The 27,659-nt window shown below is 37.3% G+C and overlaps 1 protein-coding gene across 5 annotated transcripts in view; it reads right to left on the bottom strand.

The window, feature by feature from the left end:
• Positions 1 to 329: 329 nt before the first annotated feature.
• The window catches only part of cdc14ab (cell division cycle 14Ab), a 57,582-nt gene continuing 30,252 nt past the window's right edge, over positions 330 to 27,659 (bottom strand). For 2 of the 5 annotated variants that reach the window (XM_079808031.1, XM_079808030.1), the window contains 10 exons: positions 26,319 to 26,381; positions 25,658 to 25,745; positions 22,438 to 22,668; positions 22,003 to 22,141; positions 21,199 to 21,352; positions 18,422 to 18,522; positions 17,444 to 17,491; positions 12,336 to 12,470; positions 10,501 to 10,873; positions 330 to 2,816 (listed from right to left, as the gene is read on the bottom strand). In XM_079808031.1, the coding sequence (XP_079664157.1) occupies positions 2,787 to 2,816; positions 10,501 to 10,873; positions 12,336 to 12,470; positions 17,444 to 17,491; positions 18,422 to 18,522; positions 21,199 to 21,352; positions 22,003 to 22,141; positions 22,438 to 22,668; positions 25,658 to 25,745; positions 26,319 to 26,381 (1,362 nt within the window). In that variant the 3' untranslated portion in view covers positions 330 to 2,786. Of the gene's footprint in view, positions 2,817 to 10,500; positions 10,874 to 11,961; positions 12,159 to 12,335; positions 12,471 to 17,443; positions 17,492 to 18,421; positions 18,523 to 21,198; positions 21,353 to 22,002; positions 22,142 to 22,437; positions 22,669 to 25,657; positions 25,746 to 26,318; positions 26,382 to 27,659 lie in introns of those variants that run through there. The other 3 variants (XM_079808032.1, XM_079808034.1, XM_079808033.1) reach the window with 2 other exon arrangements.

Here is a 27,659-nt window from a genome sequence, read left to right as displayed (position 1 = left end):
AATTCACGACACATGTATAAGCATAAAATTGGCGGACATTTTGAAATACTTACCAAAATCATGGCTGTGAAAAGTCACTCGACTTGCAGTCATTTTCACAGCTGTCACCGGACGCCTTCTGCCAGATAGACTCGAAATGAAAGACTTTACTTCACAAATGTGTGGAGATGTGCAGTTCACACTTTGTTTGTTGTCAGGGAGAGAACATTTATTTTTGTGGAGCTGACAAAAATGTATTTTTGTCATAGGATAACCACCAACGATAAAAGACTAATTAGGAATCTGCACTTGAGGGAAATCGTTTCCATGCACAAAGAAAACGAACAGACTAAAGCAAAATTAATCTTTTATTTTGGTCTTTTAAATCGTGTTTACATTGTAAAAGAATAATGTACAACCCACTACATTGTATTTTAATGTCCATTTAGTATGTTCGTGAAAAGCAAACACTGCTCTAATATGGTTAGATTTTCTTTACACACTGCTCCAAAAATATATATATATTTTTTCATAAGCAAGAGAGTAGTTTACATCATGTATATGTCAAAGAGGTAGAATACTTCAATCAAAAAAGATTCTCCCAAAACGTATATACACATAATTCATAACACCATCTGGAATGTACAGAGTGCTACAGGGCTAAAAGATACAGACAACCAAGTTATAATTGCATAAGCTTGCACTGGAGTATTTGTTCAAACAGAAACATATGGGTTAGTTTAACCCAGCAATTAAAATTGTTATAATTTACTCAACTAATAATCAACCTGTATTATACTTTCCTCAGTGGAACACAAAAGATGATGTTCAGCAGATTGTTCAAGTTGCTCTTTTCCATTTCATGAAAATAAATTGGGCATTTGAGTACCATGAAAAGTGTATAACTTGCCATTTTCCACGATACTGAAGTTTACAGAAGGCATACAATAGTTTAGCGTGATCAACAAACCAAAATTTGCATCATAATTTACAGAACAGCTTAGCTGTAGCTCTTAAAGGGATAGTTCACCCAAAAATGAAAATTGTGTCACCCACAAGTTGTTCCAAACCTGTGCGAGTTTCTTTCTTCTGTTAAACGCAAAAGAGGTTTTGAACAATGTTGGTAAACGGACAGTTGACGGCATCCATTGACATAAGAAAAATACTATGGAAGTCAATGGGTGCCGTCAACTGTCCGTTTACCGACATTCTTTAAAATATCTTCTTCTAGCTAACTATCTATCCATTTAAATTTCCTTCTACAACACATTCAATTGTTTTTTTTGTGTCTTGTCGCATCAGATTTGACATCATGATTGAACACGTTTTCACAAGCAATTCTTGCGAAAAAAGAGGGGAAGATTTTCATTGAATAAATAATTTGCGCAATTTCCGCCTTCAAAAGCTTATTTACCACCGAATTGACAACTTATTTTTTTGGGGTTTTATCTTCATTTTTCGGAGCTTAACAATACAATCTAAATTAAAAAATGCTCTGTACATTGTGCAAAGTATCATATTTTGTGTTTCAAAAAAGTCAAGTTTGGAACATCATGAGGGTTACTAAATGACTGTAGTAATTTTTGTGTTGTAATAATCCAAAGGATTTTAGCTTAAACCCTGCTGGTAAACACTGTACGATAAATAATTTGCACTTGATTGTAAACATCCTAAAATAACTGAATTTAGAGTAGACACAACCCTCACTGGATCAACCTTTCCGGATTAGTTAGTACATTCATTATGTGCAATAACAAACGGTTTTGTTATTCATACTGAATCATCGCCTACACATAAGCTCCTCTACTGAGCTTAATCGTTAATATATATATATAAAGCAGTTTAAGCTACTACATGCAAAATCGGTGCATGTTAAAACTAGCAGCCAGAAACTTGTAACTCACTCATATATTCTGAGATATTATATTTCAGAGGTGCTGGTGAAACGGGCACTGCTGAAAGATGAAGCGTCGGGCGCTTGTGTTTTCAACAGCCCTTGAAAACCGTGAGAGCTCAGATCTCTATTAGTCCGATAATAACACGCATTATGATGTCACAATGAAAAAAACAAAAAACAAGTCCACCCTGTTTCTCATACTGAACAAACAAAGCCCTTCATTTTCCCGAGAAAAATAAGTTTGCTTGCAAATTGGTTCTGGTCTCATTAGCCGTCCGCCGTTGCGTGGAGACAAGCCCACCTTAGACCCTAAATAAAGAAGAAAAAAAATGCACTCTTTATCGCTTTCGCCGGCTAAAACTCCCTTTGAAGACGACATGTCGCTGTCGAAACCATTTTGCACCTTTTAAATATAGTCCTCGCACTTGATATGTTACTCAGTAAGTACACTCAGGAGACAAAAACGTGATATTTACGTCAGAACAAATTCCCTAATCCAAAGACACACAAATATAACCAACGAATCGCGTCGCTGAGCATAAGAATCATAGATAAAATAGGACAAAAAAAGTAAAAAAATTCTTCATCTAAAAATATTTTTTCAGTACAATTATGCATAAACATACATTGACAGTATCTAAAAAAAAGAAACAAAAAAGACGTTTTTGAAAGGACGGCCAAGGCAAGTTCGTGTTGTTGAACAGCATGCAGCAGATTCCAGATCAGCTGTCATAGCAGGACGTATCATTACCATGAGGCTGACCATGAGCCGCTCAGTTTCAAAAGCATCTCCATTCGGCTTTGTTCCTCTTTGTGACAAGAAGCCAGCGAACTGGTGGTCACAGTGAAGGCGTCATGGGTCGGAACCAGGCCAGCAGCGCGGGATGGGGGCTAGCGGAAAGTGGCGGCTTTAGTACTGAACGTACTCAGACTGAAGGGACTGCAAAAGAGGAGGGAAAAAAAAACAGAAGATGAAATGATTACAAAGATGAACATAATTACAGAAAATTACATGGCAGAGGGTAGTTAAATAATAGTCCGAGACATTACTGTAACAGCCCTCGCTGATGTAAATGAGGGTGAGATGAGAGTAAAAAGTCAAAAGCTTAGAGAGGAAATACATTTGCATTAAATGTGTGTGTGTGGGGGGGCACTTAGGTTAGAAGACACAGGTGTACAACATGCACAACTGAATGCTAATTGCTCTTAATTGCTACAGGGGCGATGGGGGAGGGATAAACGGAAAAAAAGCGTACAGCAGACAAACATGAAGTATTGTGTTCTATTTCGTGTCATCTGTTTTACAAACGTAACGTTCTAATAAAAGCAGATTCGCAGATACATTCAACATCTTAAAAGTTGGAAACATGGCTACTCAAAACAATATCTTGTACCCACAGAATTCCTCAGGAATCCCCACAGGTTTCCAACGAATTAGAAATGTCAGTAATAGAGCTAAACGAGTTCTACGAACGTAACCGTTGCACATGCCAGAGCTCGAAATTAACTTTTTTAACTTTCATTAACTAAAATGTTAATGTATAAAACTATATGAGGCTAAGTAATAAAACATAACATTCCGATTAAATGCGAGTGGGTCGCGGGTGGATGAGAGATAAATCATTAATGTGTTGATTTTAATTAAGACACGGAACTCATTTCACGGTGGCCTAGAAATCTAGACGCACCCTAGTGGAAGTAAATATCATTTGCAGCCAGGGCGTCTAGCAACTCTCCGTTGGCTTGCGAGCTGGAAAAACCAAACTCTAGTCAGGCCAATCACATCGTGTATAGAGTCGGTGGGCGGGAGAGTTGCGGCGGTTCCGCGTGCTACTTCAAAACAAACATCCTGGCGAACAGCGGTCTTTCGAATCGGCTTTGAGCGCGACTCTGGAAGACTTGGAGTTAAGCTTTTCTTTGAGAAAAGAACAAAGAACGACACTGAAGTCATTCTTAACAAAGGACGATGTGTTCGGAGTTTTGCGGACCGGCTATGGCAAAAGTTTAATATATCAATTAGCTCCGCTTCACCTTCTTCGTTGCTCTGGTTGGTTGTAGCGCTACAACCGTTTATCCCACCCCTCGGATTGAGCCCTGCCAATGGTGTGTTCCCAGACCCAACATCTTGATGTGGGTCTGGCTTGTCAGGCTAACTTCACGGTAAAACGCAAGTGGTCATTATATAAAACACAAAGGAAAAAACCTACGAGAAGTTGCTTAACAATTTAACATAGTTAACAAGAAATATACAGAAATATTTCGGATAAAAGTGTTTTCCAAGTTTTTTTGTCATGTACTAATTTGCAGACTCATTAAAGCTACGCAGTTGCGGGATCCACTTGCTTAACATCATCCTTCTCTCAGGTCATTTTGACCCGAAACTAATTAATGCTTTTTTTTATTAATGCTTCAGTATACACAGAAAAATGCTCAAAATTAAAACTAAAAATGCTAAAACTATCTGAATGCATACTGAAGAGAAACTCGAGAACTGACTTTAGGACCCAGTGGAACAGCTCATTTGCTCCATATAGAGCAAGCCTGCCGCACTTGTGTTAAAAACTGAAGCCAATACGTCTCGATCGCCCCCAGGTGGTTGGTCCCAGTATAGGTCATAACCCCCGCCCCTCCATGTATTCTAATGGACGAGAGACAAACTAAATCAAATTTCTGCGAGAGTGTGGGCGGGCTTTTGATATCGCGGCTCTACTTCCTGCTCTCTACTGCGCAGACTCTGGTCCAGAGGTCACTACTGCGCAGGCTCGGTCCCAAATCTGCACAAGATTTCAGCGCCATATTCGGACCTCCGGCGGCTTCACTTTTCTTCATCCATATTTTTTTTACAGTCTATAGAGCTATACGGCCATCTAGTGGCAAGAGTCATGAAACATCATGTTATATAACTTTTTTTATACAAGAGCTCAGCAGAGACACCCAAGTTGACCCAATATGAGATATTTTGAGCTGATTTGAGATTGAGGTTATGCATGTATTGGAGAGTTATTTTGAATTTAAGTTGAAAATGTGAAGAATGTGCTTAAGTTATTTTTGCCTGACAAGCCAGACCCACATCAAGATGTTGGGTCTGGAAACTCACCATTGACAGGGCTCAATCCGAGGGGCGGGATAAACGGTTGTCTTTCAAATTCCCTCTGCACGAAATTGGATAGCGCCATGAGCGTCACAACCCACCAGAGCGAAGAAGGTGAAGCCGAGCTAACGTTAGTTGATAGACTTTCGCCGTATCCGGTTGGCAAAACTTTGAATACATCTTCTTTTCTTAAGAATGACTTCAGTGCCGTTCTTTGTTCTTTTCTCAAAGAAAAGCTTAACTCCAAGTCTACGAGAGTCGCGGCCAAACCCGATTCATAAGACCACTGTTCGTCAGCTTCTTTGTTTACGAGTAGCACACTGAACCTCCGCAACTCTGCAGTGATGTGCAGTCATTATGTTAAGCCCGCCCACCGACTCTACACACGCTGTGATTGGCCTGACCAGAGTTTGTTTTTTCCAGCTCTCAGGTCTACCGAGAGTTGCTAGACTACACTCGCGGCAAAATACATTTTCTGCCACTAGGATGCGTCTAGATTTCTAGGTTATAAGTTATATTATTTATTGACCAAATCTAGTAATTCAAAAGGTAAATAAAATAAAAAATGTAAGATGAAATTATACAAGCTTTCTGGACCAAAGGTATAATCATATAGTTCAACCTGCGTAATTTAACCATGTTTGAAATCATTCCATAGGATTATGAAGTGCACAAAATCCAGATCCTGTTTCGGCCTGCTGACGAAAAAACAAGCAAAGTCGTTCATTTTTAATGAGAGTTGCGTCCAATAACATGACAACGCTGAGAAATGAGACAACTTTATATACTAATTCACTGCAACCTGAAGCAGCCATTTTAGCAGCAAGAAAACAGATGGCATCTTGACGGTAATTATATCCGCTGTAAACACCTTACAGCGTAAAAAAAAAAAACTGTCAGTTGATCCTCCTTTGAGGATGAACATTTAACAGAGCGCAGTGCTGCTGTCAGTGGAAGACAGAATGTGATATTCATCATTACTGCAGTGAAACTTTGCTCAGAACGCCTACACATGTAGCAGGAGTGACTCAAAGACAGCGCACAGCGCTCCACAACGGGGATGATACGAGCCAATCAACAGAATCACATAAAGTGGGTAGTCAGTGAGAAATCCTGCCTGGAATATTTTGAAATCACATGATTAACATGTACAGTGGCTTAAGCAGAAAAAGAAAATATGACTCACAATGAAGAAAAAGGCACCAAACAGGAAATTTTAGGGGAACTACCAAACTCCCTGAAGCAGGACCGCTTCCAAGAGTTCTGGAGAAGGTCCAAGAACAACAGTCCACAAGGTCACGCAATACCACAGACAAATCGGATTTCTTTGCAGTGGACAAGTGTTTCTTATAAACATAGACCTGTTTGGCGTTCATAGCTCCAATAAAAAGTTTATTTATATTACGAACAAAACCAAGATGAAGGCTTTACAAGTTAGGATCAATGACACCGCTTTCAATGATTCACCAAAAATAGACAGGATTTTAAAGCTAAAGCTAAACAAAGCATAAATGATTTGTTTAGTAATTATGAGTAAGATGGAACAGAATGTAACAAAGGTGCATTTAGAGATAATTTACAAAGGTCTACATACATCTTAGGGCTAGTTCTTTGTCACGAACATAGGCAATGATGGGGACAAGTCCCCCCAATAATTAGAAATGGCCACATTGTCCCCCCAATATTTGAAATTCTTGCACTGCTCTCATGCGCTCCATTACGCAGCGCTCTGTATGTTAGGATGACAAAAAGGTTAAGCGTCAGGTCAAAATGATTGAGATGGCCAATCAAATCAAAGTGGGCGGGGTTTACGTTCTCTTTTGGCTCGTTCACAGTCTTCACACAGACGAGTGCGTCAATCTATCGCTTAAGGATTAGTTCACTTCAAAATGAAAATGTCCTGATATTTTACTCACTCCCTTCTCATCCAAGATGTTCATGTCTTTCTTTCTCCAGTCGAAAAGAAATTACGTTTTTTAGAAGAAAAGAACGCAAGACCAAATAAGAGTGATCTTGCAAAACTGAACATGGCAAAATAATCGTTTTTTCTCGAATGTACTATTTTGGTGATCGTTGGGAGCCGAAATCGAAATTCAATTAATTGCACAGCCCTAATTGATAACATGCGGAACTAGCTCCTGTAGTCGCTAGCCTCTGGCCAAAAAATCCTCCGATGACGCAAAATGACAATATTTACATCATCAGAGGATTTTTTCCAGAAATAAAATGCATAATTCTCTCTTCTAAGGGGAATATGAGAGGGAAAAGTACCATAATTTGAATATACTACCGGGTTTCTACTGATGCAAAGCTTAATGCTAAATCCCTGAAGTTACCCTTTAACAGCAGATCTAGCATTTATTCACTAACGGGAAGAATCTCGAGGCTAATGCTATACCTAGAATTTCATTCACGGTTCTGTTTCTTTATAAAAAAATAAAAACATTGGTTTTAGGCAAGTTTAAGAATGTTTAAGACATGGTTACGGCCTTGGTCCCGTGCAAAAGTCCCTGATTCATATATTATGTTATTTGCAGATCAGTCTGCATTCTTACGCATGGTTAATTTCTGTGAAACAACAAATTTAAAAAAATGCAACCATTGAACCAAACTCAAGAAAATAATTTGGTTTCTGGAACCAGTTCAACAAATGTTGTTGATTAACAACCAACCTAAAAAAAGTTCTCTAATTCGCAAACAAAATATTCTAGGTGTCAGAAGAGCACAAATGTTCCATTGGAAGAACATAAACCAACTCAAAGACAAACGTTGAGTTTCTGAAACCAGTTGAAAATACGAATCAGTTCTTGATTAACAACCCTAAAGCTGTGGTCAAATTAGAATTTTCTTCTGAAATTAGACCCTTTCTAGAAATTTCTTCAGACACTGCAACGGTCGTGATATGTGTCACTCAATACACTTGAATGGAATGAAATGTGTAGTTTGGGCCTCAAGGAGAAGATGACAGGAAGTACAGAACTACTTTTAGCAGGGGGACCATTTGTTTGATAATTTCAAACTTACACTGAAAGTATTTGCAGCATACACCACTCCCATTGCATCAAACAGCAGCATTAAGGTGCCATTAGTACTTGTTAGTAGCCATGTTACTGCCAAACCAGACCAGAGCTGTCAGCCTTCCACCATACACATAAAAATTACCCATATTAGCCGTCATTATATCTCTGATATAAATCCCTGCTCTGCCTTTTTAATATTTGTTTATTTAGTATTAATATTTTGCATCAGCGTGGGATGCACTCACAGAAGTTAAAGGGTGACGGATTAGCTAAAAAAATTTAGTCTCATCCTGACCACTCGATTAAAGCTCACTTGACAATGGTAATTAAGTAAACATTAGATCCAAGTAAGAGCTTTCTGAGAACACACTAGAGACAGACGTACACCGAGTGAGATGTACTATTCGTAGTACCCATGAGTGACACGCACATGTTCAGTAAAAACAGATGACATGCAACATGCTCAGGGAAGCGTTTAAAAGCATCTGTTAGAGAAAACATGGCAACACTTAAGCGGAGATGTGTTAGATCAGAGTTAAGTAGGAAGGACTTTGGAGGAAAAAGTACCATGGCAACCATAGTTTCTACTAAAATACCTTTGTGAAACAATAAATATACATGGAATCTTTTTTTGATCACGTTCAAGAAGCTTCCAGAATTAGAAATGTCAAATACGGTGTCGTTAACGTGTACTTCTGCACTTGTCAGTCTGCCTTGTGAACATAATTATTATTAAAACAAAATTTTAATTATTATATTATATTATATATATATAAAAAATAGTAAACTTATAAAATAATTTAAATATTAAAAATACACATTTTAAAATTAGAAACATTTGCAAAGTTAATTGTTTTCAATAAAATGTATCTTCAATTTTCCTTTTCAGATTTTTCTGTAAATATTTTGTGAATAAGTGTTTATTTTCAGTCATTTTAATTGTATGTACATTTTCCATCATTGCATTACATTATATATAATTAATATAATTTAGTGAAATAAGATCCAATTTATTGGTATGCGCATATATATAAAAATTTATACAAATCAAAATGTATATAAAAATAAAATATTAACTTTAAAAATACAGATTAATCAATGATTATTACATTAATTACATTATAAATAATTTGTATTAAATTCTAAATATCAAATATAATATTTATTTATTTTTATATTTATTTAAAAGATACACACACATTATATTTATATATTATTTAGATGTTATATTTATTTTCTATTAATAATGAACACTCATTTATACACACACGTGCAAACTTAAATTAAAGATTTCAGTGACTACTTTAAAATCAAAAATGTAATTTCAACAGTATCAGCATAAATATATAAGACACCTTCCACTGTAAATTCACACACACACACACACACACACACACACACACACACACACACACACACACACACACACACACACACACACACACACACACACACACACACGCATATAAAAAAATTTATACAAATCAAAATGTATATAAAAATAAAATATTAACTTTAAAAATACAGATTAATCAATGATTATTACATTAATTACATTATAAATAATTTGTATTAAATTCTAAATATCAAATATAATATTTATTTATTTTTATATTTATTTAAAAGATACACACACATTATATTTATATATTATTTAGATGTTATATTTATTTTCTATTAATAATGAACACTCATTTATACACACACGTGCAAACTTAAATTAAAGATTTCAGTGACTACTTTAAAATCAAAAATGTAATTTCAACAGTATCAGCATAAATATATAAGACACCTTCCACTGTAAATTCACACACACACACACACACACACACACACACACACACACACACACACACACACACACACGCATATAAAAAAATTTATACAAATCAAAATGTATATAAAAATAAAATATTAACTTTAAAAATACAGATTAATCAATGATTATTACATTAATTACATTATAAATAATTTGTATTAAATTCTAAATATCAAATATAATATTTATTTTTATATTTATTTAAAAGATACACACACATTATATTTATATATTATTTAGATGTTATATTTATTTTCTATTAATAATGAACACTCATTTATACACACACGTGCAAACTTAAATTAAAGATTTCAGTGACTACTTTAAAATCAAAAATGTAATTTCAACAGTATCAGCATAAATATATAAGACACCTTCCACTGTAAATTCACACACACACACACACACACACACACACACACACACACACACACACACACACACACACACACACACACACACACACACACACACACACACACACACACACACACACACACACACACACACACACACACACACACACACACACACACACACACACACACACACACACACACACGAAAAAAAAGCAATATTTGTTGACTACGGCATCTTAACACAAACCAATGGTTACCATGGTAAAGTTGTAGGAAATGCTGCTGCTGGGTGTGTGTATGTCTTGGGAGGGTTGATGGGAGGAGAGATCACTTACGGGAATGGACCGGCTGAGGTAGCGTGCAGAGAGCCCGCTCAGCCCTGTCGGGGGGCTTCTGTGGTGCCCCTGTTCACTGGCCCCCAGCCTTCCATTCATGGAAGGTCCGCTCAGACTGCTGTGGTTGAGGTTGTACGTCACACTTTTTGCCCCGCTGCTTGGGCTCACCCCGTTGGCTTTCGGGGTGCTGGTGGTGTTATACTGATTGTTGTTGTTGTTGACCTCGTAGTGGTAATTATGGGGGGCGATCGGGCCGCTGTAGCCCGTGCGGACGGGATGGGAAGTGAATGAGGAAGGGGAAGGAGGTTTCCCAGAGCCGTTTGCTTCGCCATTTGGTTCGTACAGGTTACCCAAAGAGCTGGCTAACCTGGTGCTGGAGAATGGGAGGGAGGGGAAACAGACATGAAGGGTGGAGGACCGGAAGGACACATTCGTACCCATGTCTACACTGCAGGACACGGAGATCATGGAAAATCTTTGGATGGATGAGGAATTGCAAGTATATTGGATGACACTGTATTTACTTTCAGCCTGGAGTAGGGCTGGGCAACTTATTTAAAACTGACTTTGGCAAAGTACACGTCTCTTTAAACTTAAGTAGCAGAAACGGCGTTACATTTGGTAAGGTCAATTCATGTATGTAAATCAAAATGTTTGATTCAATCATTCGTTTGTGTTGTCACTCAACGTTCATAGAATTATAAGCGCATATTTTTCATATATTAAAATGTTTAAAGGAAGGACTTTTTGGGACTTTAGCTTATTCACCGTATCCCCCAGAGTTAGATAAGTCCATACATACCATTCTCATCTCCGTGCCATAACTCTGTCTGACGCACCCACCGCTAGCCTAGCTTAGCACAAAGACTGGAGGTAAATGGCTCCAGCTAGCCTACTGCTCAATAAGTGACAAAATATCGCCAACATTTTCCTATTTACATTTTGTGATGTGTATGGTTACATCGTGTACTAAGACCGATGGAAAATGAAAATTTGCAATTTTCTAGGTTAACTATACTCTCATTCCTGCGTAATAATCAAGGAACGTTGGGTGCAGTGGCGCAATGATATTACGCAGCGCCTGAAAATAGTCCCAGCATGCTCTCTGTGCAAGCAGGTTGTCACGTTGGTTATGTTGACGGAAGTTATAATCAATGCGTAATATCATTGCGCCGCTGCACCCATGGTACGGCAGCAAAGTTCCTTGATCATTATGGAAGCTATTTGTGGAGGGCCGCCACAAATCAATCGATGCATGGGAAACACTGTACTGGAGAGAACATTGCCAGAACATTAGTCAAATTTCAGAGAATGTTCCCATATTTGTATAATACATCTATAAATTAATCGCCCAGCCCTAGCTTAGAGAGTGTTAGAAAGTGCTTTTCAAGATGGTTTGAACAGTATTGGAAAGTAGTGGGTATGCACTTGGTCCAAAAATACATCAATATGATTCGACAAGTGCTGGTTTGGAGAGAGTGATATAGTAGTAGGTAGGTGATAAGGCTCTGGCTATTTGATTACATAAACGGCAGAGAACGAGTCGCTTGAAACCAGTGTACCAACAGCATGGAGCAACACACTAGGTTCCTTGCGTTTTCGGCTCTCCGTTTCAGAGCATAGGGTAGTCACAGAGAGGAAAGAAGGCCACCAGGGAGCTGGGAGGAGAGAAGACAAGAGAGAAAGAAAAAAGGAGGAAGTAGTTACACAAGAGTCGGAAATAAAGAGGCAAAGTGTAAAAGGTGGACGAGTGAGAGAATAAGCAGAACGAAGAAAGATATGGAGAGTGTAGAGAAGAGTGGAGGAAAGCTGATTAGAAGGGAGGTCAGGCTCACCTCTTGAGGTTGGATGATGAAGATGAAGTGCGGCCAATGCGCTTGGCAGAGGCAGAGACGGAGGAGGGTGGTGGGACTTTGGAGGATTTTAGGGGGGAGATGGAACCCTGGCCAGTGGCTGTCGGTTTCATTCGGCTATAAAAACACACACAAATACAGGCACGAAATCAGCTACCAAAAATCCAGTCAGTCGATTTAAAATCTTAACACTTAGATGTTACCATTTTATTACACGCTCTGCAGGAGAAAATAAATATTTTATATATATATATATATATATACACATATACACACACACATATACACACACACCCCGATCAGGCATAACATGATGACGAAGTGAATAACACTGATTATCTCTTCATCAAGGCACCTGTTAGTGGGTGGGATATATTAGGCAGCAAGTGAACATTTAGTCCTCAAAGTTGATGTGTTAGAAGCAGGAAAAATGGGCAAGCGTAAGGATTTGAGCTAGTTTGACAAGGGCCAAATTGTGATGGCTAAACTGCAGCTCTTGTGGGGTGTTCCCGGTCTGCTGTGGTCAGTGTCTATCAAAAGAGCTCCAAGGAAGGAACAGTGGTGAACCGGGGACAGGGTCATGGGCGGCCAAGGCTCATTGATGCACGTGGGGAGCGAAGGCTGGCCCGTGTGGTCCGATCAAACAGACGAGCTACTGTAGCTCAAACTGCTCAAGAAGTTAATGCTGGTTCTGATAGAAAGGTGTCAGAATACACAGTGCATCTCAGTTTGTGGTGTATGGGGCTGCATAGCCAGTCAGGGTGCCCATGCTGACCCCTGTCCACCGCCGAAAGTGCCAACAGTGGGCACATGAGCATCAGAACTGGACCACAGAGCAATGGAAGAAGGTGGCCTGGTCTGATGAATCATGTTTTCTTTTATATCACGTGGATGGCCGTGTGCGTTGCTTACCTGTGCACTATGGGAGGAAGGCAAGCCAGCGGAGGAAGTGTGATGCTTTGGGCAATGTTCTGCTAGGAAACCTTGGGTCCTGCCATCCATGTGGATGTTACTTTGACACGCACCACCTACCTAAGCATAGCTGAGACCATGTACACCCTTTCATGAAACGGTATTCCATGGTGGCTGTGGCTTTTTCAGCAGATAATGCGCCTGCCACAAAGCACAAATGGTTTGAGGAGCACAACAATGAGTTTGAGGTGTTGACCTGGCCTCCAAATTCCCCAGATCTCAATCCAATCGAGCATCTGTGGGATGTGCTGAACAAACAAGTCCGATCCATGGAGGCCCCATCTCGGAACTTACAGGACTTAAAGGATCTGCTGCTAACATCTTGTTGTCAGATACCACAGCACACCTTCAGGGGTCTAGTGAAGCCCATGCCTCGATGGGTCAGGGCTGTTTTGGCAGCAAAAGTGGGACCAAAACAATATTAGGAAGGTGGTCATAATGCCTAATCTGTCACACACACACACACACACACACACACACACACACACACACACACACACACACACACACACACACACACACACACACACACACACACACACACACACACACACACACACACACACACACACACACACACACACACACACACACACACACACACACACACACACACACACACACACACACACACACACACACACACACACACACACACACACACACACACACACACACACACGAGCCTATGTTGGGTCGCTGGTAAATATAAATATATATAAATGTACAGTATATAAAAACTAAAATAAAAACATGCATTAAATAAAACCTTTATTACCAATATAACTATTAATCTATAACCATATCTGTACAACAACAACGACATTACATATAATTGCCATTATATAAAAGATCACTGAATAAAACTGGATACAGTAGTCTAGGCTGTAGTCTGGGCTTTTGATCTCCAAAATCCACCCCATCATTATGAAAAATGCCACAAATTTCCCATTCCAAAATAGATTTCTAAGAGCAGTCTTCTTTGATTTATGTTCTTGCCAAACACATCTGCTAGTAAATGAACTGTTTAGAAGAAAAGTTAAGAGGCATGACTTCCGCTAGATTCTGTACAAGGGAACCAGAGTGTTGTTTTAAAGAAGGAAAGTTTTTTTTTTCTTTTTAAAGGGAAAGTTACAGGCGAGGATCCAAAATCTCTGGAATTTAGCCAGCCAGTCCTGCAGCCTAATAGTTAGTGAAAATGCTCCAGGAACTACTTGTAGGGTTACCTCCCGTCCCGTGAAATACAGAATCGTCCCGTATTTACAGGCAAAAATAACGATTTGTCCAGTATTTTACATAGGTCCACACATAGTTCAATAAACACATTAGGATTTTGCAGTGTGGAAAATACTAACAGCAAATATAAAGAAATCAATTTCACAGTAGTACAGTACAGAAGCTCATTTGCGCGTGATTGCGTTTTAGCGGCTTTGTTGCCATAGCGACGGAGTCTCAAGAACATGCGCTGTAAACTTGCATGTTTTTTTAAAAACATGTCCAGCTCGCGTCCACCATTTGAACGCAAGAGGATCTCCAGATATAGGGCTCAATAGAAACAAAGGTATCAACGGATCTGTCCAGTAACTCACGACGAACCTCAGGCCAACTGCACACTTTCTTCTGGTCTTTATTCTGAAGTGCCTTTTATCTACCACTAATCCCAATCTCCCACACAGCTTCTCCTCCTCTTTCACCCACTCCAAAAACTCCTCTTTGACTCACCGTTTAATCTTATCAATGTAATAACTAACACAAGTCAATTAATGAAGAGCTTGTGTCAACAATAACATGGTTTTAGAAGAAAAATGCAATAAGTGATGCTAATGAACCACTTCATTAAGAATTAATTATTGCTCTTTTTCAAAGTATTTAATATTTCGGTATATTATTTGCCAACATTTCAGAAACTCCATGAAAAGGGCATTTTTCACATATCATACTCATAATATATCTGTTAAAAGTTTGACCCATTTAAATTAATTTGTTTATCATTTAACACCATATCAGCATCAAAGGCTATATTCATAACAAATATTTACAATAATAAATGTCAATAAATTGTATATAATAATTTAACAATATCTCTACAAACAACAATTTTTTATAAATAAAAATAACAGCAATAATAAAAAAAAAATTCAAACATCAAATTGAAAGAATATATTTTCCCAGGAGAAACTTTATTTTTCTTTTAAATCTCCATTGATATACTTTTTGAATTTTACATAATTAAATTAAGCTTACATTATTAATTAATGTACATAACTAATGAATACATTTGGTTAAATATGGATCAGTTTGATATTTTGTTGTTCAAAACTTTGGGTTAGGGGTTTGTTAAAAAATAGAATATTTAATTATATTTCTAATAGGTTTATTACACAAACATGCAAATCTGTCTGTGTGTGTGTGTGTGTGTGTGTGTGTGTGTGTGTGTGTGTGTGTGTGTGTTATATATATTTGTGTTGTTGGAAAAACTACTACTAAAAATCTAAATATGTAAATTACAAAAATAAAAACAAATGTTATCTACTAAATATTTAATACCTAATATATTACTACTCTTATAACCGAATCTGTACAAAAGTAGTAAAAATGACGCTTTTCAGCTCTTTTCCTCTCTCCATCTTAGTCTCTATCAGGTAAACACAAAACAAACAAATTTGCCAAAAGCTCATCCTTCATGCTTGTGAGAAGGAGCTGCGACAGGAAGAGTAGGAGGGCCAGTTACGTCCAAGAGTCCTCTTCAACTCGCCGCTCTTCATGGGAAATTAATTAAGGACTGCGCATTTGCTCACGAAGGGGTGTTTAATTTACATCTGGGTTAAACGTGCTAAAACGGGGCCTGTTCAAATGATTGACGACATCAAGCACACAAGGATGAAGCATCCTGTTCTTATCGAGCGGTACTTGAAGATCTTGCTTTGTTAGCAGTGTGTGAAAGGAGGGGCTGGAAATTAAGATACGCCGGGGTATAATTTGTCTTTGAGAGGGTGAAGTACGTAGAACGGCAACCGCAGGTTGGCTGTGTTTGTTCCATGGGCTATTTTTGTAAACTTGGAGATGTCTAAGGTAAAGTAGCTAATGTACGGAGCCAAAAGCTTACGCTAAGCATTTCAGAGGGCCATATTTTATAGTTTCAGCATTTTAAATTTCTTTTTTTAATCCAAAGTTCACGTATAAATGGTTTAATAGACCAAAAACAAGCCACACAACCATTTTAAACCTTTAAACAGGTGGTTATGCTACTGTATCTTTAAAGGGTTAGTTCACCCAAAAATGAAAAATCTGTCATTAATTACTTACCCTCATGTCGTTCGACACCCGTAAGACCTCCGTTCATCTTCAGAACACAAATTAAGATATTTTAGTTGAAATCTGATGGCTGAGAAAGGCCTCCATTGGCACGATGCACGGTTCATTCTCAAGACCCTTAAACGGTACTAAAGACGTCGTTACAAAGTCCATCTCACTACAGTGATTCTACAATAACTTTATAAAGCGACGAGAATAGTTTGTGCGCAAAAAACCCCTAAATAACGACTTTTATAGTGATGACCGATTTCAACATAATGCATCATGAAGCTTCGAAGCGTTATGAATCAGCGAGTCGATTCATGATTCGGATCGCGTGTCAAACCGCCAAACTGCTGAAATCACGTGACTTTGGCGATTCAAACCGCTGAATCGACTCACTGAATCATAACGCTTCGAAGCTTCATGATGCCTTTTTTTGAAATCGGTCATCATGATATAAGTCGTTATTTAGGGTTTTTTTGCGCACAAAAACTATTCTCGTCACTTTATAAAGTTATTGTAGAACCACTGTAATGAGATGGACTTCGTAACGACGTCTTTAGTACCTTTTAAGGGTCTTGAGAGTGAACCGTGCATTGAGCCAATGGAGGCCTTTCAGAGCCATCAGATTTCAACTAAAATATCTTCATTTGTGTTCTGAAGATGAACGGAGGTCTTACGGGTGTCGAACGACATGAGGGTGAGTAATTAATGACAGAATTTTCATTTTTGGGTGAACTAACCCTTTAAGACTTTATATGTAAATGACCTCTGTTATGACCTTTAAAGAAAGCTAAATGAAGTTTGGAATAAGAAGTTACCTGAGAGGCTGAGATGGAGACCTAGTGTGCATCGCCATGTCCTCGAGTCTGTTGGAAGAACATTGAGATAACACTGGGTTCAAGTGCACACTGCTTGGTTACATAATAAACTGCATTTGAAAACCCAATAAATGGAGCTGCATGTAATGACTGAGTTCCAAATGAAACGAAATGACGTTCAGAATAGGGCTGTGCAATTGATTTTTCAATTTCGATTTTGGCTTCCAACAATTATGAAAACAAGATAATCAACGTAAAATGATATTCCATCCAGCTAGCGCACCTTCCTTTCCTTCACAGGATTTCTTCAAATCTAGTACTCAAATGTAATCGAGGAATCGTGACTGCCATTATACTGTGCATAGTATGAAATGAGCAGTATGCTAGTATTAATTTCAAACTGAGGGACTGAGCGATGTAAAGGCAGAATGTTTCTCGATGGTCCACCCATCCTGAGGTACAGGGGAAGCGTCTCTCCAAGACAACAGGCATGCCATGTTACTATGCCAACCAGCTCTGTGCCTGGTACATCAGTGCTCTTACCAATCTGTGTTCTTTTGTATTAATTTTAGCTCAGTGTCTTGCATTTAAGAATGGACTGGCACACTAACCATGGCCTGGCGTCATTTATCTTTTCACTCAGCTAAAAGCTAATGGAAGTTGAAAGAGTCGTGATAAAAGACTTCTTTCATGAACGGAAGGAACGAGTGTCATTTACGTAATGTGGCTCATTACAGAGCGTATATGGAGACCTGAATAAAAGATGTGATATTAGTCTTAGACCAGCTTTGCTTTGCTTTTTATGTCTAGGTTGAGATTCGGGCCCAAAATAGACTACTGCATCTCAGAACGCAATTTATAGTACGAGTTGTATTCTCAGTGTTGCCACAGGGGGCGCTATTGCAGGTTGCGCTATAGCTCAACCGACTAAAGATTCGTTTTTTTTTTCATTCAAAAAACAAAGCAATGGCATCTTACCTTATGGCTCCAGTAGTCGCAGACCTCGGCTGCCGTCGACCCTTTAAGGCACGCAGTTTGTCTCCTTGTGTCATACCGAGATCGTTCTCAGTGTAATCATTCTGTCGAGAGCGAGAGAACAGGTATTGCTTGAATTATTGAGTTAAAAGTCTAAAATTTCTGGAAGAGGACCATTGACTTTAACATTTTGGATTTATATTAGGTGTGGTACTGTAGATTATAGCGCTCTGCAGGGTGCAATAACTATTTTTCCATAATTGGGTAATTGTTTACCAAATAACCATTGGAATTGGCATGTTATTTTAAGTATTTTATTTTAATGTATGTGTAAGTAGATGTTTTACAATGTGTATCTGTATATATGCATGTGTGGATATTGTATGTTTCTTGTTTCTTTTATTGTATGTTTTTTTTATATTGTTTTATATTATTTATTTACTTTATTTACTTATTTACTACGCATACGCGGTATCTCAGTGATTTTATTTAAAGCTGCAGTCCGTAACTTTTTGCGCTCTAGCGGTTAATAAACAGAACAGTATGTGTCTTGAGGAAGAACATTGCAGCCGGAGCTACTTCTCTCTGTTTATGTCTATGGCGAGTCACGCAGGGACTGTGCTCCTCCGCTGCGGTTCCTATCAGTCCGGTCTGAAATAGTCCCAATATAAACACTTATCATAAGTGTACCATAATGATTCAGGGTAAGACAAAAACACACTTTGGAAAATGGATTCATGTTGTACAGTCTCATTATATAATTTTTGTAAATATTGAACACAAAAAAAAGTTACGGACAGCAGCTTTAAATTGTATTTAGTATTTATTTAAATACGTTTTATTATATAATTATTTTATTTTTTTAATATATTTTTTTCTCAATGTATTATAGTGGTTATTGCTCTCTCCGACATTATCCTCCTTTTTTGTGTGTGTCAGGTTTCAAAAATATTAAATGATCAATTTTAAAGCTACACTGTGTGATATTTTCCCCCATCTAGTGGTGAAAAGGTATTTGACCATCCAGTGAATATTAGTTTCTCTTCCTCTCAATTCCGATTTCGTTTTAACTCCTACGGTGGCCGATTTAGTCCAAGATTAATATGGCTTCCAGTTCGACCTCGTCCACATTCGACGCGGTGCCATCGAGTGTTAAAACGCAAAAGGCGAAGCTTGAATTTGCGGGTATGTCCCTCTTTGGCTAATGTACTTTCAAGATGGAGGGGCAACATGGGGACCTGCATTCGAACCCCATTACCGTATGTATTTTCAATGGCATATTATAAACTTACGAGAATACTTTATTACTTGAAAGAAGTAAATATACATTAATGAGCACATATTTTTGAAAGAACTAAGTGTTTTTAGCTAAGAATAAACTAAAAAAGTTACACAGTGTAGCTTTAAGTAGTAAAATACAGATATTAAAATAAATCGCTATGGTGATCAATATGTTCTTTTTTACATAAAATTTTGTACATTTTCTCCTCAATGTATATAGTGGTTACAACCCTATCTAACATTAGGGGAGTGCAGGGCACAACCTAACGCAGGGTTAGTTGTAACACACGGTTTAACACTTTCAGGATGAATGTTATTTTAAACAGTGTATTATTTTCTAGTTGCCATATGAACATTATTTAGAGAAAAAATTTCGCCAAAATTAAAAGGATTTTGGAAGATATCGCTGAACCCTTTATTTAACCATTTCAAAAGTAAATTTCTTAAGATTATTTTTCATCTCTGTTTTTTGTGTTTATTTAAAATAAGACAAATCTGATATTATTTTAATCGTATATCTGTTATTTAACAGTTGAGATGTTCTTTAATGCTGATCTAACAGCAGAAGACACGAGCCGGGTTTAAATTCTAGTTGTGCAGGTGGGGAATGTTGTCACACACAGTTACAATGAGCCCCTATTAGAACTACGCTATTATATTCCATACTTTTATGAATTCTATTGAGAAACCGTGAGAAAAAGGTGAAAAAAGACAGAATTATATATGCTGTATAGCTGTATTTAGCAATGTGTTTGTTGTCAAACTCAAAAATGAGTATATTTCTAATGATTAAAAAATGCCCTTATTTTATTTTTAAAAAGTTAATAATTGTATTTTATTGACAAATTATTTTAAGCTGTCATTTGGTTATGTTACAAAGTTCCATGTTGTCACATTTCACTTCCATTCTTTCGGGGGTAAATCAAGAAAAAAAGTATTACGGTATACACTGTATTAATGAAACAAAACCACATAATTGTACTAAACATGTGTGAAATTAATGAGGGGAAAAAATAATAATCTGAACCCCAAGTGGATTTACACAAACTGAGAAAGTCAAAAAGCGTTAGGTTGTGCCCCGCTCTCCCCTACACTCTCTTTCTGTGTTAGGTTTCAAAAATGTTAAACTATCCAATAGTATTTAAAAATCTGTATTATTTTTGTCTAAATTAATTCCACTATAAAGTTCCATCTTGCAAATTATTAACATAGAATCTTATGCAGGATTTTTTTTTGGGGGGGAAACTGATTATATATATATATATATATTTGCTTATTTATATTTGCTATAAATAAATAAGTCGAAATGCAGACAAATTTGAAATGTAAAACTAAAATCATTTAGGCATCAGAACCTTATCTTTACTGTTTTCATTCTGTCCATTTATAATCTAAATGTTAAAATAGTAAATGAGCATGAACAATTAAAAGACCTATATCAACCGATGCGGTAAATAAAAAATCCTTAATATATTGTGCATCCCTAATTTAGGCCTCACCTCCTCCATACGGTCCAAACTGTGGGATTTAAAGATGGAGGTGCTGATGGAGAGGTTGTCTATGCTGGAGATCAGGTGAGGAACGGATCTGTCCTCGTACTGCCGCTGCTTGGAGCGGTGAATATCTCCATGAGCCCAGAGACTCGCCTGCTTCCTGTACAGGTACAAAGAGAAAAGTTCCCATTCAATGTCTTGTTTTGCACAAATAATTCAGCCGTTTGAAAAGAAACCCGGTCTCAGATTGAAACGTTTACTCAACACCAATGCCCGATAACGCACAATGTGTCTCCAGAGCACAGGAACGGAAACTTAAATGTCTCAGTGCCCTAAAGAGAAAAATATGCCTGAAGATAACGTTCATCTAGCCTGGGGTGGACATTCTCTCGTGCTGCGGCCAACGGCATTGTCCAAGCCCAACAAAACACTTGAGAGATTACGTTTAACTGACCTTCACATGACCAGCGCTCTGTTTTAACTCAGACATGACAACTGGAGCATGGTCTGGTTTTACAATGCACGAAAAGGCCTTATTAATAGACGAATGCTGAATAAAATTCCACGAGTACTCCTTTTCCCAAACCAGAGTTGGATGAATCAGGCAGATCTGGAACATCTGTTGACCTTCCTTATCTGCTTTGCAAAGGAGTGCGCTCTTGAAAAACGCTCTTACGCTTTTGAAAATACACGACTCTGAGCCAAAGTTAGAGCACTCATCAACATTACGTAAACGTAATGCACAATAAAAAGGAGAAAAAGGTGTTAAGAGGCCAAAAGTGGTGCATTGTGGGTAGTTTCGGGACTTACTCTTCTAGGTAATGCTGCTGGGGTCCAATAATAGAGCCGGGTCTGCAGACGCGGATCCAAGCGATGGCTTCGGCAGCTGTAAAGCGGTAGTGCTTCATTAGGTAGCAGCCAATCAGAGTCCCCGTCCGGCCTAAACCCGCTGTGATTGGTTGGAAAAAGGTCACAGGTGTTTTATGGCGTCATTGATGCACTTCTAAGGCCACTTTACCATAATATTGATGACTAGGCTAATGTTTGTTAATATTTAATTTCCCTTTTAGTTCCTGTGAGACAAAACAAACCTTCTTCATTGAGTCATATCAATAACACAGCGTTTTAAATGTTTCAAATGCAACATAAATAGATCATTAACATGTTTTTGTGCAAAATAAGTAGGTCAGTGAGGTGATGCTGTGCAGCCATATTTCCATGTCTTTGATTTAAGTGGCGTCTCACCCTTGCAGTGCACGGCCACCGCTCCATCCGTGCTCTCACTGACGTGCAGGAAGCGGCGGGTGATGACGTCACCGGGTGTGCTCCCGTCCACGAAGAACAGGTCGTAATGGTCGAAGCCAGCGTCTGTGAAGCGCTTGGCTTCATAGATCTTCTTGTTGAGGCGCACAATGGTGGTGACGTTGTGCTTGCGGAAATATGGGAAATAAGCCTCGGGGGCATGTAGAGGGTAACCTGCCACACAAGAGAAGAGGAACTCCATCATTCATACTTTTTAGTATGATATGTTAAATAAAATTATATAATTAAGACATTTTTAAAAATATATAACATTAAATTTTTCTTAAATTATATATATTTAACATGTACTATATTTCCCATATTTAGATAAAATAATATATATAATAAATATATCTTCATGTAATTACATTTCTATTTATATTAACTTATATCAATATTACATTATAAAATATATATATACATACATAAATATAAATGTGTGTGAATATATATTCTTATTTATACATATTTAAGTAAATGCATTAAAAAAATATTTTTTAATGCATTTAAGTATGATGCATTTATTTAAATATTATGCATACATATACACACACACACACGTGTGTGTGTGTGTGTGTGTGTCATTATATATATATATATATATATATATATATATATATATATATATATATATATATATATATATATATATATATATATATATATATATATATATATATATATATATATATATATATATATATATATATATATATATATATATATATATATATATATATATATATATATATATATATATATATATATATATATATATATATATATATATGGGCTGTCAAAAGATTAATTGCGATTAATGGCATCCTAAATAACATTTTGTGTTTACATAATATATGTGTGTGTACTCTGCTAATTATTATTTATATATAAATACACATACAAGCATGTATATATTTAAGAAAAAAAAATATTATTTTTATATATAAAACATATATATATATTATAGATTATAAATGTATATACATGCAAATATTTCTTAAATATATACATGAATGTGTGTGTATTTATATATAAATAATAATTAACAGAGTACACACACATATTATGTAAACACAAACTTTTATTTTGGATGCGATTAATCTTTTGACAGCCCTAATATATATATATATATATATACACACACACACGCACGCACGCACGCACGCAGCACAAATATTTTATATTAATAAAAATAGATGTTTAGAAATCATATAAATTAATTCAACTACTTCATACAGAAATGTATTACAAATAAAAAACAAATTACAAAACTTGTGTCATGATATTTAATATGTGATCATACATTTATATTAGATTTATTAGATTTTAACATTACCCTTACATTACTATATATAAAAGTGTAATATAGTGTAAAATATAAATATACATGTATATATACACACATAAAAATTAAGCAAAAATGCATATATTGATATATAATATAAATTAATTTAGTATGTAATAAATTATAGTATATTATAAATTAATTTAGTAAAAATCTAAAAAAGCATAAATTGCATGCAAAAGTTTAATAATTAGGAGTAAGGATTTAAACAAATACATATAAGCCCTAACTGAGCAATTTGCTCTTAAAAACGATCATGATATCTAATATGTTGCAAACTCTACCCATTTGTGTATGACTGTGATGACTTGTAAAACAAGGGCGCCCTCCTCTGACACATAAGTAAATTACATCAAACATCATGTCAGAGAAAGTGCTTAAATCAGTGGCTCTCAGACCTGTCCTGGGGACCCCTCACCACTACACATTGGCCGTTTCTCAATACCAAGTACGCAAACCTCGCATCCTTCGTATTTCAGACTTGCCAAGTTCGACTCAGGAGAATGAACTCTGCTAATGGAACAGCAGCGTTCTTGATAGCGTCACTCAGCTCCCTCTGGCTATTCCGGTCATATCAGTACGTATGTTTTAGGCTACAATAAAACGAGATGTGTCATAAAACACCACTCTGCCTCTATTCATTTTCATTTTTTTTTTAAAATCTTAAACATAATAGCCACACGAATGTGGTTCAGGCAACGCGTACCTTGATTATCTTCACTGCATGTACATTTATAACAAATTGAAATATAAAACACAACCCTGTCTCTTTTCGTTTACATTTAAAAAAATATTAAACATTAATATGTAGTTCAGACAATAAGTGTGCATATATAAATGATCATCACTGTAATACAATTAAATGACATAAAACACAACCCAGTTTCTTTTTAGTTAAATATCAGTTTATGTGTGATCAATAATAGCCATTATAAAAGTATAAGTAAAAGGTATAAGAAGCTATATAAGAAATAAAAGCAAACAATGGTACAACGATAAAGTTAAATAGCCTAAAAATATAAAAGTTATGAAACTTCACTTTGCCCTCAGCCTAAACGATTTGCCAGGGAACAAATTATAGATTCATGAGACCAAAGATCGCCCGTTACATATACACAAAACAAATAATATCTCATGTTTAACCACTATAGAGACATCAGAGCCAGCGGCAAACATCAGAAGGACTAGCCGAGGAAAGGCTGCTCTCTGCGTGGTTAATAAGCAATGAGCGCCCGCAGATCGATTGGATCTCACAACTCTGAAAACGCAGAATAGGTGCTCTCTTTATAAATAAACCACCGATTTGAGCTCTAAACAACTACATTCTCCCCTGAAAAAGTCTTAAAACTACATTTCATGACACAACGGTAGTATTTTTTAAATATGCAGGGTTTCTCATCCGCTATTGACGCTTGTTGGTTGGTGCGAGATGCATTCTGGGATACCTGTCTGTCTCAAGTCCACACAAGTCACCACACAGGCATCCTCGATTAAAGGGGCGGATCAAGGACACATCCGGGGATTTGAACTGTACTCGGCTAGATGTGAACTTTGAATTGGAACAGTACTTGGGCAGTGACTGATGGCGTTTCACAAGTCCACGAGAACACAAGTACAGACGCATATTGATATTGAAAAATGGACATTTTCTCCCTCATTAGACACACCCAATTTAAGTCTCTACTAATGAGCTGATGAGTTGAATCAAGTGTGTTAGATGAGGGAGACAAAATGTGCACTGGTGGGGGTCCCCAGGGCAGGAGAAGCACTGGCTTAAATGAACACAATATATGGCTAAAACTTGGCAAGCAGCCTTACCGTTCTCTATTTTACTTTTCGGATGTGGACCGCTGAAAGCAAGAAGTTTGCCTGGGATGATCCAGTTCAGATCTCCATTATCGACACGCTGGAAGAACAAAAAGTGAATCAGAGAGAGAAAATATGTTGAACAGAGATGAAAAATGAAAGGGAATAAGATCAAAACAAAGAAATGAGGCTGGGAAGTTTGTATAACAGCCGATCGAGTAGGTTTTATAATTGCCGAGTTGTGCTGTCCTGAACCGCAGGGTTGCACAAGACTGTCGTAACTCCTTCAAATCCGAGGGCACAGCGGGTGACGGATTACCACAAGCTGGAAAATTTACATAATACTAAAAGGACAAATCAATCGAATGCTGATTTGACGTGAATTCTTCCAGCCTAAATAACAGCCGAGATGTACAACAACCTTGTAGCGGATTATTAACGCAGGTAGATGACGTATAATCACGTTGTGTGCGATTTAAATCAAACTGATCGAGCCGAGACTGTCATTATGTTAAAATGACTTTTGGGCCCCAATGGAATAAACAGGATTATGTAACCGGCTTGAGGAGCAATGAATGTAATTCTGGGTAAAAACATCGCCTGCTGGTTCGCCTAATGAGCGCGAGCATGACGCATTTCACAACGAGGGGGGGGCGAAGAGGGACATCATTACCTCGTAATGCTCGTACTCGTTCACGTCGAACGTCTCGAAGTTCAAGAATCCGTGCTGAAGGGCCTGAAAAACAAAAGTTAATAATAAACATTAGTCATATGCTAATCAAATCCAATTGCAAAAAAGTGCGTTTGTAAATTGGATTTCCCCTGAAAGTCCCGAAAATTCCTTGTTTCTAGATCCCCCACATCCATACCGTCTGATTATTTTTAACCAATTAGTCAGTGTAATGGGGCTGAAGCAGTCTGTCTGGTTCTCAATGGGAGAAGACATTAAGGAAAAAGGCACATGAGTCGATAAGCCGTGGCAGAGAGTGATGAGGGCCGCGTCTAATAGAGTGTCAGGTTTCTGCTGCTGTTGGAGTCCATAGCATTTCTTATGTTGGCTCCCAGAAAACTGGTTAAAAGGTGCACAAAGTCCCAATTCGCCTACTTATACTACGACTTAAAAGTATGTACTCCTTTTGTGAAGAAAAAGTACATACTTTTGAGTGTGTAGCAGAAGAGTATGTAAGCTTTGGGATATACTACTTCGTCATCTTTAACAGACTCTGTTGCTTAGTTACGTGCAGCCCATCACAGTTTAAACTGCCCTGTCAATCATCGTCACAGTTCAAATCCTCCACATTCAGTTTAATTTCCTACCGTATCGGAGGGAAATGTAGCACGTTGATCTGCCATTTGTGGGTCTTTAATGTAGAGACTCTCCTCATGTGTTTGCAGTTTAAATATAATGATGCATTTAAAAGTTAATAGCCAAACGTATCATTACAAAAGTTCTCAATGCTGCTGCAGGTGAAATATAATGTGGATAACACTGAATAAATATCTTTTCATCAGGTTAGATACTGATGATTGATCACTAAAGCCCCTTAATCTAAACCTCTCTACTTAACCGTCAGACTCGCATATCCGCCATGTTTGTAGTTCTAATCGAATCCTCGTCCAACTCGTAATCGGGTTGTGGGCAATATCAGCGCGTCAATCTGCACTTCGAATTCTGTCTGGGAATAGTAGACCATCCGGGTATCTTTGGAATACTCTTTTCAACATACTACGATTTGGGACATACTAATTCTATTTCCGAATACTATTTAGGACGGATAGTATGCGAATTGGGACGCAGCATTTCTTTTTTCCCCGCTGACTCTCATTTACTTTAATAATAACCATCACAGCAGGAGTAGTGTTGGACTTAATAATTGGCTATATAATTGCAGTGAATGCAGCATTAGGCGAAAGCAAAGGTTTTAAAGTTCCCTCTTCTTTATTCTGAATTTGTCTTGGGAATGACAGATCAAGGCGTTTACCATGTCTTAAACATGACCAAAGGTTTTTTTGT

The sequence above is a fragment of the Gobio gobio genome (assembly GCF_949357685.1).
Source record: "Gobio gobio genome assembly, chromosome: 24".
In the NCBI taxonomy this organism is placed as follows: Eukaryota; Metazoa; Chordata; class Actinopteri; order Cypriniformes; family Gobionidae; genus Gobio; species Gobio gobio.
This window is presented reverse-complemented; position numbering and strand designations above follow the sequence as displayed.